The 12670-nt window shown below is 39.0% G+C and overlaps 1 protein-coding gene across 1 annotated transcript; it reads left to right on the plus strand.

Annotated features, from left to right (window-relative positions):
- Window positions 1–1669: 1669 nt before the first annotated feature.
- On the plus strand, window positions 1670–9264 carry LOC107219811 (calpain-A-like). The gene is made up of 15 exons (XM_015658154.2): window positions 1670–1732; window positions 1923–2009; window positions 2106–2235; window positions 2717–2899; window positions 3058–3248; window positions 3829–4126; window positions 4303–4445; window positions 4587–4828; window positions 4909–5057; window positions 5145–5368; window positions 7533–7575; window positions 7835–7964; window positions 8049–8161; window positions 8256–8451; window positions 8674–9264. Exons 2-15 carry the CDS (start codon window positions 1948–1950, stop codon window positions 8694–8696), a joined length of 2127 nt encoding a protein of 708 aa, XP_015513640.2. The 5' UTR covers window positions 1670–1732; window positions 1923–1947; the 3' UTR covers window positions 8697–9264.
- The last annotated feature ends 3406 nt before the right edge of the window (window positions 9265–12670 follow it).

The raw sequence follows: 12670 nt of genomic DNA on the forward strand, positions 1-12670 counted from the left end.
TTACGAATTTGTCAGTAACATCAAGTTTTTCCATCGACAAGTAACTTTGAATGACTAGTATATTTATGTCGGTAATTACCAAATTCGTATAATTGGCGGAGTGCTTATTCGCAAGACATAATGCACTGATGCACGCGTCGCTTCGGCTTGCGGGGGAAACGAAGGGTGCGGCATTTTGCGTGAGAAAGCGTTTGCAAATAAGTAAAATAAGCAAGACTGACATAAGAAATATACTCTGTGTACGGGACAGTCTATGCCAACCTAACCCACTGCGACATTTTTGACATGGTTGCAACTTGGCTTATCTTATCTCATCTTCTTGCATTCTGTGCAAGAAGGTTCCTTCGTTATTTTTAATTTTTTTTTTCTCAAACCATTCATAATACATGAACTTTCAAAAATTTTCTTACGTCCTCCGGATCTCAGATTCTATTCCCACACTCTTACAGCTACCTCAGACTACGCATGGTCCTCCTATCATGACCTCGCTACCACGCTTTTCATACCACATCAGCAGAATGCTCCTTCTACTGCTGAACTGCAAGTAGTCAGTCTCTTGAATCCAGTGGGTTGACACTCAATGCCTTAGTATAGGACCCTTATTCGAGACCACCAAGAATCAAGTAATAGATAATAAGATGAAGTAACCAAGGGTTAGTAGAATTTTTGAGTTTCCCTCACTTTTGCTGGTAACACCATTCTCTCGCAGCGCACTTTCGAGATAGAAACTCAAACAAATTTCCATTGTTTGTTATTATTATAACGAACGCTACCACTCGTACCGGTCAATTTCCTGTTCAACATTTGTTTTTGTTGCTGTGATAACAGAATGTCTCAATTTCTCAAATGAGAAAGTGAGAGCAGAAACTTGTGTGGACACGTTGCTTGAATCCTTCATCTCAAGGCGCGTGCAGCTAACTTCACATTTACTGATAATCTTTCCAATATTCACTCCCACCAAGCTCCAGCAAGGCTTTTACCGCTGTTACACTCACTCATCGTTAGATTGCTACGACTTGAAAGTCGGTTCATTTAACAGACGCGTCAAATCTTTTGTGTACACTTTGTGCGCACCTCACTATATCTCCTCTTATTTTCAGAACTTGCACCCTTCTTGCCGATATAACTTGAGCTTATCAAATGTTGTGCGTAAATTCGTTATGTAATATGAAAACTTTGTTTTTCTGGTAATTTTATTCGATTGCGAAAGTTCGTAAAATTTATCTCCATTTCCATATTGTTCCGCAGAGTTAATCTTTCCATACAAGTAAGGATATCGTAAGCTTATCAGAGGCTGGAAAAGTATTTAGGACTAATTGGAATCACAGGCCGATTTCATAACAAGATTTTTAATCCAGATTTGCAATGTTAATTGGCCCTTGGTATCAAAATATAGGCAAAATAATCAAATTACAATACCACCTCGTTATATCGCGGTTTCCGGGGGGTATAAAGGAAGAGAACCGCGACAAAAATAGTTTTCCTACTTCGCCGTAGGTCCTCCCACTGCGCATAAGATATTCCCGTTATTGCAAATGCTTGTTGCGCACGAGTGGCTGGTAGGGGATGTACTTCGAGAGGAAATGCACCAACGGTGATATAACGAGCTGGCACTGTGTATATATATATATACTCTCGTATCCGTTGAAAGGGTCGACAATTTCTGATTGACATTGGGAGGTGCTGCTGCTGTTTGAATCACAGTATAACTTTGCTTTCTTACTTTTTTCACGTAAGTATTGGGGTAGCCTTTGAAATCGGAGTAGTTCAATTTTGTTCGATTGTTGAACGAGTACATGCGTTTCATACTTCTTCAAAAAAGCTTTCAGCTTTCAACCGATTGAGATTATCTGTATTCATGCATCGTTTCTCGCAAACAAAGATACTGCTGACTATTTGCATTTGAGGTTGAAAATTTTCAGGATTTTGACTACGAATTTCAACATCATGCCTAACCCTGTGACTTTCGATACGAGCCTCGAAAAAGTTGACGAAAAATTGGATGACGCGTAAGATATCGAATTTTTTTTATGTTCACAAGCATCTTCCCTTTTTAAATAATGCTCGAAGTTATAGAACACCACTTGACGTAACTTCATTCGCAGTAACTTAATCGACTCGCACGAAGTGAACTCAACATCCAACCGACGAAATGCGCCGTTGAAATCCTTATGTCCAGGCATTTTCAATTCCGGAGACATCTATCGTCACTACCCTGAGAAAAAAGTTTTCAAGGTAAGTTTAATGGACGTTCCATTTATCGAGGCACTCGTAATATAATTTATCGCTTTTACACGTCGGGATTTACGGTGTTTCCGAAAGTCTGGGGATCTGGTGACGGTATAGAATTCATTGAGTACGACTAAATGAGGGCTGATGATTTTCTAATTTCGGAACAAATACTCTGTTACACCGTTCAACTTTCGTAGCCGTACGATTTGACATTTATCTCAGACATGCGATCATAAGAAATTGTTGTGAGTTTCTTGAACTAGACCAGTTTTTCAACTTCAGTCAATTGGTCGATCATTTTTGAGATCACTCACGGCTTTGTCGATTTGGTCTGAAAATAATGCAGAGCACAACGTTGTTCGTGATTCAAACACTTTTTCAATATGGGTATATTGTACAGGTCAAGCTGTGTTAATCTCGTCGCCTTTGCATTCTTCCCTGAAAAATATATGGCTTTTAGACAAAAATTTGTTTATTGTCTCAGCTGGGAGAAGAAGGATCTGGCCTAACATCGAGAGGAGAGATTCAAGATTTTCATCGATTAAAGCAAGAACATTTAAGTAAAAAAGAGTTATTCGTAGACTCAACATTTTCGAAACCACGTTCGGTCCGGATAAGTAAAGTGTCGAAAAGGTATATTAAAGATATCGAATGGAAACGCCCGAAGGTAGGTAGTGCCCTCATTGGAAAGAAATAATTCTTCGAATGTGATACTATATTACCGTAAGCTTAAGTGTCTCAAAAAATCTCTGAAGCAGTGGAATCTATAAGAACTCTCTGAAAACTATATTTTCGGATCTGCAGCCTTGATATGTTTTTTTCCAGGAATTATCGGATGATCCAAAGTTTTACGTCGAAGGAGGTTCACGATTTGATATAAAACAGGCGCGTTTTGGTGACTGCTGGCTTTTGGCAAGCATTTCCAGTTTGGCGATGTATCCTGACGTATTGAACCAAGTTGTACCGAAAGAGCAAAGCTTCGAAGACAAAAAATACGCTGGAATATTCCACTTCAGGTATGTTCTTTTACAGTAAGCGGCGCGATTCAATTCTAATACCTCATTTGAAACTATATTAATTCCTTTGGTTGAAAAAGTGTCAATTGACCGTGGTAATTGCCTTTCGAGGTACGGAAAGCGTAGATTTTGAACGGATATGAGCTGTGAACTCTCAGATGTTGCTGTCATACATTGCAGTTATCGATTAACTATATAACGCGCAATTTAACTAATATATTCGACTTTCGATAACTTATCAATCGCCAAACCTTCTGCTTACAATAGCCCAAACATGCAAAAGCATATAAATAAAATAAACCATGCTTTTCCTCAAGATTTTTCACATTCCACATTCTCATGCGTCCCGTTGATTTTGGATACGCGATATTTTTAAACCAATATCTTTGATGCCAAATCAAATCTTTCGGCACCTCGAATATTCAATACGAATTTATTCTTGAAGTATACACGTTCTTAGAGTGTTGAATTAATTCCTTGACGTCTCGCGGGTTAATTTCACGGGATCCTCTCCGATTAATCCGAGTATCGACTTGGGAATTAATCGACATTCGGCGTCAATTTCATCATTATGCTCTAGATTTTGGCAGTACGGAAGGTGGATCGACGTCGTGATAGACGATTTTCTACCTACGAAAGATGGAGAATTGGTGTCTGCACATTCGTCTACGGCAAACGAGTTCTGGAGTCCTCTACTCGTCAAGGCTTACGCCAAACTCTACGGTTCCTGGAATGTTATTTCAGGGGGTCGTGCTTCCGAAGCTATGCAAGATTTCACTGGAGGCATAATCCGCATGTATAAGGCAGAAGAATCGTTGGACTTGTTCAACATTTTACTAAAAGATCAGCGACAGAACGCGTTCATGAGCTGCGCCATGGTGAGTGATTAGTTGATTACCGAGTTCAACGAATCTTTTAACGTTGAAATATTCTAATCGTGACATTGATTATCATCGAACATTTACACCTTTCAATTGGTGATGAAGATCCGTTTGCCTTAGACTATAATATTACATCATTCATATCCCATTACATTCGTCGCGAACTTTTGCAGCAAGAGACATGTAGAAGCTTTGGAATATTTCGTCGCCACGCGTACAGTATCACAAAAGTCTGTGAATTCGATAATTTCCGGCTGTTGAGACTGAGAAACCCGTGGGGTAACGAACAAGAATGGACTGGCGCGTGGAGCGACAAGTGAGGATATTTTGTATAAGAATTCCAATAAAATAGACAATTAAGTATGCAGTAATTGAAAATTCTTCAGGGCATTGAGATTGTGGAGCAATCCGTTATGTCTCGAATAAACTGTAGCAAACGGCATTTATTTCGCAACAGTTCATCAGAATGGAAGTGCATTCCTGAGTCCAAGAAAAAAACTCTGGGTTTGAAGATCGACGATGACGGTGAGTTCTGGATGTCGTTCGAAGATTTCCAAGGTTTTTTTAGGGACATTGAAGTCTGCTATCTGAACCCTGTTTCTTCGACGGATACGAATAACAAGAAGAAATGGCAAACGTATGCGTTTGAAGGCAAATGGGTGCGTGGAGTGACTGCTGGCGGAGACGGAACATCCTTGGGTTCGTATTCGTCTCTTGATTGTTAATGATTTTGCCATGAATTGTAGGATTTGTTCATAACAATTTTGTTATCTGCGTAGGAATGTTTCACCAGAATCCTCAGTATTCTATAACTGTCGATTCTCCAGACGAAAACAGTGACCAGTGTACGGTGATAGTGGCCTTGATGCAAAAACATCGAAGGGCTAAGAATGAAGAAAGTCCTCCTCTCAACTTTGCCATTTACCCGGTACGTCTTGAAGTATAAAAAATCATGCAAACGCTTGAACGAAAATCTTTCGCAGAATTGTAGCTCTTTCTTGATATTTCTCTACAGTTGGACGGAAATGGTGATATACCGAAACCATTGACAACAGACTATTTCGCTTTCAATTCGCGCGTTGGTGAAGACTCGTCCTGGACAACTCAACTTCCACGAGAATTCACTAGTCGCGTCGAATTGTCACCTGGATCATACTGCATCGTTCCTTATACCACCAAGCCTCATGACGAAGGAGAATTCTTGCTCAGGGTATTCTGTGATGTACCAGCTAGTATGGCGTAAGTCATTAATACAGTGTATTCTCCTAGAATATGGGTAGCGAGGATACAGCCTTGAGAGTTAAGTGAATGTTCGAATTATTATGGTCTCTTTTGATACTGGAAAAATTATTCATGCCTATTCAATCCAATGTACCACGTAACAGAAATCATTGACATCCGATCTCGATTCAATATCGATGAGTTTCACAGTTGATCGTTTTACTCAATTGTTTGAGACTGTCCCACTTTTTTGGTGAAGGAATATGCTAGGCTGCGCACTGTATCACTATCCGTTCATTCTCTTCGTAAATCGAGTTATAAGGCCACGATTTTAACATTTTCCGAACGGTGAGCTGATTAATTTTATGTTTCGGAAATCTGGTTTAAATCAGCCTCACCGATGTTCTATGATTTTGAATCACCTGCAGCAAGTGATTTCTTAACTGTAGATAATCAAATTTAATCCCCAAATCAGATCTTTTTATACAGATCGGCGTATTCAAATCATACAAGTGAGCGATGAATGTGTCTTCATTATATGTTCGTCTCGCATTCCACCACGAAGTGACGATTACAAATTCTATGTTCTCAACTTCTGAAGTGTCATGCACATCCACGACTGCTCGACTAACTGCATGTATCTTTGTTGATCAGAATGTTATTCAAAATTTGTGTCTCATTTTCTGCCGAACCTGAGCCAATGTATGCCCAACGTAACTTTTCTCGCTAGCCCATCTAACGGTGGATCAACTAACCGAAAAAGTTACACTATTGTAACAAGAAGGTCGAGAAACGTACACCACATACGTATATCAACTAAACTTGTCACACACGAATATTACAAAGTTCGTTTGAAGATGTTGCTTCTCTGTAAAAATATCCACAATGTGAATTTTAAAGCTTAATAACTTGAATACGCACTGTTTTGACATTCTCTAAACGCCTGCGGTAATTATCTTGCAAGAATTTTATTTAGCGTCATTTTTTGTCGTATATACACAGTTGTGATTTATTTGCTTCATTCTTACGTGCGAATGTTGAAAAGCAGGGTTTCACTGCTCCACATAAATTCTCTTATTCTTATGCTCTTTCGCCCGAATGTACAACATGTACAAATTATACGCGTATAAAAAAGATACAAAAACATGATCAACCTATGGATCATTGCACGTATCAAGTACGTATATACGTATAATTGACAAATATTCAGATATTGCAGTACAGATCGTAATTTTCTGGCAACCTTTTGATCAAATACGCAAACTTTTATAATGTTCGTACAGTAAGATTTTCTATTATTTCCCATAGCTTCAGGTTAGAATTCTCATCTACAGGCAGGCCAGACTCATCTCTTTTTTTCCGTTGAAAAATTCACACTCTATTGGAACATGAGGCAAGCCAATTTTTTAAGCCTAAGCATCGCAATATTTTTTTCCTCCTCTCTTTCAGGAGCATGCAATTCCGTTATTACAACTTCTTGTTTACCGCATCTTTACTCGAGGTCACCATGCTTTTCTTTCCAAGTCTGCACTATATCCTTGAGTGCCTCATGCGCTAATGATTAGCCGTCGGTTGTTATCTTGAAGTTTTCTACGGTCGTGTTTGTTTTGGTACTATATCTCTGATTTTTTCAATGATTTTCTTCGTTTTCTCGTCCGTGTTGTCTTCTCTAGCCACAGAATTTGCTCTTTCGGCGGCGTTATCGTGTTTACCTGCGCAGCGCTACGGAGACAACCTCTCTGGACCGTGGCTCAGACGGAACTTTTTTGGTCGCAGTTTTCATGTTGATCACTTCAACATGTGTTCAGATTAATTGTTTCGTTAACTCGTTGAATCATTGTTGATTCTTTTCACGATCAGATACTCAGAAAGAAGGTCGGAAATCGATAAATTTTGTTTGCAATCACGGAATTGCCAGAATTTTTTCAAAATAATAAATTTGAAAATTAGCTGCAGGATCGTTCATCGAATCTGTATGAATGAAAACTCATGAAGAAATTCAAACGGATTCTATAGTGAAAACTACGATCTGAAAATATACAAAATGTATGCCAAATATCCGGGGTTCAGCATTGGTTGCTTTGGTCTACAAAACCTCATACATATCTTCTTAAAAATATGACAGTGGTGTGAGTATAAATTTCGTCTCTTTCAAATAAAACAAATATGTTTATTTTTTCAGAGAGTACGATGAAGAAATCGGCTATGGTCAGGAAGGGACAATGGTAGGTACAAGATTCGTCAAGTATCCTTCAGAATAGCCGCGAGCTAGAGATTGTTTCGAACAGTGAGGAATTTGAAAGTGGTTCTTGTTATTCGCATTGATTTCATTTCGATTATCACGTTTTGTGATCTCTCATCCGGCTGCAATTGAATTGTTTGACTGTGTAACTTTCACAGGACTTAACGTAATTCACGTGCGTACTTCACATATTCCTGAATTAAAATTCAGTTGGTAAATGACGGCGGTGAATAATTTTTCAGGTACGTGACCATGGATTGTCCGACAAGGATGAGCAATTATTGTTTGCTGACTTTAAAAAAGTCTCACAAGGTGAATTGGAAATAAACTGGAAACAGCTGCAGAAAATGTTGCGGAAGGATCCGAGGGAAGGTTGGAATTATAGTTTGAATTTACCCAGTTCAAGTTTCCGAACTATATGAGTGAAGCTTGTTACTAGATAAGTAAAATTTACAGTTTTCAACGAGAATACGTGTCGCAATATGGTGATTTTGATGGTTGAACTTTATACGGGAAAATTTGGATTTGGAGAGTATAAAGCGTTACGGATGAACATCAAAAAGTGGAAGGTAAGAATTTGTGTCTTCCGGATCATCGCAGTACCTCACGTAGTACTTTGCAGTTTTTTCGTAACGGGGCTGTAACTATTGCGATTGTTTGCAGGATGTGTTCAACGCGTACTACGCAGATGGCTTAGGCTACCTTAGAACTTCGGAGTTAAAAGGGGCTTTGAATAGCGCCGGATACAAAGTGAATAAACGAGTCTTGATCGAACTTGTACATCGTAACCAAGAAAACCCGGGAAAGATTACCTTTTGCGAATTTGTAATATGCGCATTAGAACTCAAGACAATGATCGGTGAGTGAGAGGATGAAAAATTCTGAGGAGTGCAGGAGCTCGGCGGTTTGTTGAATGATTCTGATTGCAATTGTTGGCCGAAATGTATCTGACCCTGAAGATTTTGGAGCACCTAAGATTACCTTTCAATGGCAATCACCAGCACGCAATCTATCGATGGGTTAGATGTGTTGAAGTCATCCTGTCTTCCTGATTTCACATTATTTTTATCTTCGGTTCCAGAAAAATTTCAAAAGGTCACTTAAGTCGCGGTGAAATCTGGGTGCAACGGATGGTCAACCTTTGCGAGAGACGAAACGACTCGGTCTTCCGGACAAACATCTTTCAACATCTTCTTACCGAAGTAAAGACCAAGTTAAATTCCAACTATTACAAATTTAGTTGCACCGTTGATAATGTTTCACCTGGCACAACCCTTGCTTGATGTGTAATGTATAAGGTTTTGTGTTCTCGGTTTAAGATTTTTTCGAACAGGTAAACTAATCACCGTTTAAACTATATACGAATTGAATATATACGTCATTTAAATGAAATTACATGTATGAACCCTACTAAAATCCTAATGTCTAGTACAAATACGTACTTTCCAACACGCCAATGAGATGTTAAACAATTTCAAGCCCTGAAGCAAAATTGTTTTTGGCTGGATCTTTAATTCGTCGCCAAGATGAGAAATTGTCAGAATAGAAATAATTTTACTCGAGATGTCGTGACTTTTCGAATTCGAATGTAAACTCGTGCACTGAACTTTTTTGAAAAACTTCGACGTCTCGACTAAATTTTTGTGGACTCTCTGAAAGTCTTAATATCTACAGGATACGATCATAGCTTTCTCAGACGAGTGAAAGAGCGCGAGTTCAATGTATGAATTTGACAGTAGTACGGAAGCGTATCGAAATTTAGGTGGGATATAAAGGTTGAAGTTGATTTTCAACTACATGGAGAAAATTACTATCAGCATTATCCGATGGTATTTTTTGCATTTTAAAGTAGGTTCACGGCGTAGTCCTTTGCCTCATCGTGTCATTCGATGTGGCAGAAATTCATCGGGTAAGCTCGTAAGGAAATTGGCAAGTTGACTCACGATATAAACTTTGCGTTTGAAATACAAAACCGCATGCGCAGAAGGATATATATTTTCCTTACTTTAGAAACTTCATATACTATTTTCTGGTGTTACATTTTATGCACAATTCAATACCTCCTTCGTTTTAGAAACTTGTTCCCTGCGTACGGCAATATTTGAGCTTATCAAATTTGATGTGTGAATTCGTTTGTTGGTAAGAGAATTTTGTTTCTCTGGGAATTTTTTAGGAAAAAAGTTTCGATTGCAGTGTTTCGTAACGTTTATCTCCATTTCCATAATGTTTCACAGAGTTAATGTTTCCGTACAAGTAAAGATATCGTAAGCTTATGAGGGCTTGGACAAAATTTTTGAACCAATTAAAACCACCTGCGGATTTCTTGACAAGTTTTATTATTTGAATTAAAGTTGCTGATTTGCCTTGGTATAAAAATAATCATAAAGTAATTAAATTGTTCTTTTCGTACTCCCACATTCGGATAAGCCAATTAACCAGTGATTGCAATGTTTGCTTTGTCTAGGGTTGGATCCGTTAGAACGTTTGCCAATTTCTGTTTCACATTGCGAGGTGTTGCTGCTGTTCGCATCACAGTATAACTTTGCGATCTTAGTTTTTCAAAGTAAGTATTGGGGTGGTCCTTGAAATAGGTGTAGTTGAATTTTGTTCGAGTGTGTAACCAGTATATGAACTTTATATTTACTCGAACCAGCCTTCAGTTTTCAACCGATTCAAATTGTCTGTATTCATGCATCGTTTCTTGACTACGAATTTCAACATCATGCCTTACCCTGTGCCTTCCGATACGAGGTTCGAAAAAATTGAGAAAAAATAGCACGACGTGTAATATATCGACTTTTTTTTACGTCCTTAAACAATTTCACTTTCTGAAAAATGCTCGAAATGATGAAACATCACTTGACGTAACTTCTTTCGCAGTAACTTGAACGTCTCGAACGAAGTAAACACAACATCCAGCCCATGCAATGGGCCGTTGAACTTTCTCCGAGGAAGCATTTCTGGTTCCAGAGACATCTATCGTCACTACCATGGGGAAAAAATTTTCAAACTAACTTCAGTGGACGTTCCATTAATCACGACACTCGGAACATAAATATCGCTTTTACACGTCTCTCGCTAAAAATTCTGGCCGTCAACTCGACCGTCGGGAATTTACTGTGGTTCCGAAAGTCTGGCAATCTTGTACCGATATAGAATTCATTGAGTTCGAGTAAGCGAGAGCTCATAATTTCTTAACATCGATACCGGTCAACTTTCGTGGCAATACGATTTCAAATTTTCTCAGGCATGCGATGATAAGAAACTCATGTGAGTTTCTTGAACTAGACCAATCTTTTAACTTAATTTAAACTAGAAAAACTATCGCTAGCGATCGCCAGAACTATAGTGATCTCAAAATCACCAACCTGCAACACACATCTCGTTGCGCTCCGCGTGTTCTACGTCACGTGATGGGCGCAAACATATCTAACAAGTGATTTGACACCGATTTCGTAGATTGCGCAACTCGACGCGCACCTGCTGGAGCATCGCGACGCAGAACTTGACGCTAGATCGCAATTTCGTCCTTCGCGCAGCTTTATGATGGTTCGACGATGAGCTGGGTGATGATACCTCGTCCTTAGTCGGTCTCCTCTACATCCTCAAAATCCTTATGAACAAAGTTCTGGCGCTCTTTTACAAATAATCGGCTGATCGATAACGCAAAATCTCTATTTTTAGTTCTGCCTAGGATTCAAGGAGCCGCCTGTAACGGGCGTCAAAAATGCCACGTTACAGTATATAACAAGCAATTCACCTTGTATGTTGGACTTTCAAAAAATTGTCAATCGCCAAAGTGTCTGCTTATGACACCCAAACATGCAAGAGCATACTGATGAATCAGAGTATGCTTTTCCTCAAGATTTTTCATCTTTCATGATCTCCTACGACCCGTTGATTTCAGCCATGTGATATTTTGAAATTAATTTTATTTCGAACGAGAAGTTTCGAACTTTATTGAGATGTATCGATACCTTCATTATTGACCTACTTAAAATCTATTCCATACAGTTTACGCTAATTACTCTCCGTGACGTATGAAAATGTATCTGGATGGTTCATGAATGTTGGTGGGCGCTAAAATTACACTCGTACCGCATACTGCCATTTTGTAATTTTTTAGAAACGTTGTCACGAAGGAATGTTGTTAATTCATCGTATTAATGTAACTCGTCACGTTACAAAAACCATTAATCCTGCGGCTCTGCTTCTGCGTTTATCAAAAGATCTTGGGAGATATCATTGGATACGCTAATATTGCCGCGTATCTACTCGGCCGTTTCATTAATCATAATTGACTGATTTCCAAAGTGTTTAGTTGGTTATCAAGGTAATCAAGGTAATGAAAAATTGCTTTACCCATGAGGTTCACATTTCGTACCTACTTTAGTGTACATCTGGCATCTGGCTGAATATACAGCAAATAAATATCTTCGCTTTTACCAGAGCGCTATGTTTTTCTCAGCGCCAAAAACTCTCATTGACGTGATGGGACTACTCGATTATCTAAACTGGTTTATAGGCCTCGCAGCTCTCCAGCAGCCAAATTTAACCAGATTTATGAGGTTATTTACGAGTTCTTACACCATTACTTTTACAATCGGAATCTGGATCATGACTTACTTCGCATGGGATTCGATCACAGAAGCTTCACATTTCCACGGTGCTTCAGCTACCGTTCTTGTCATGTATAAAACGATCACGTACATTAACTCTTGTGTCACCATCGTTTCCCCATTTTCGGTTTGGCTACGAAGAAAGGTAATCATTACAAGCATGGAATCATGGATTCATAACCCGTTGTCCCTTGGTTTTCGTCGACTCTCAAGATTGACAAAGTCATATCTTTGGGGTCAAGCGATGGTTACGGCTTGGAATTAACCACTTGCGAAAGTTTTACACGCACCTATCATAACTAACAGTTTTGATAATTATGTGCCGCAGGCGTTGGCTGACTGTTTACAACAAATGACGACCTTGGAACACGTATTTCACCATTCCGTTGGAGTCAAAAGGAATTTCAAATCCATGTATATTCGTCTAGCCAGTGTAGTTTTCCTCATTGTTTCAGTAAC

Source organism: Neodiprion lecontei, chromosome 7, assembly GCF_021901455.1.
Source record: "Neodiprion lecontei isolate iyNeoLeco1 chromosome 7, iyNeoLeco1.1, whole genome shotgun sequence".
NCBI lineage: Eukaryota > Metazoa > Arthropoda > Insecta > Hymenoptera > Diprionidae > Neodiprion > Neodiprion lecontei.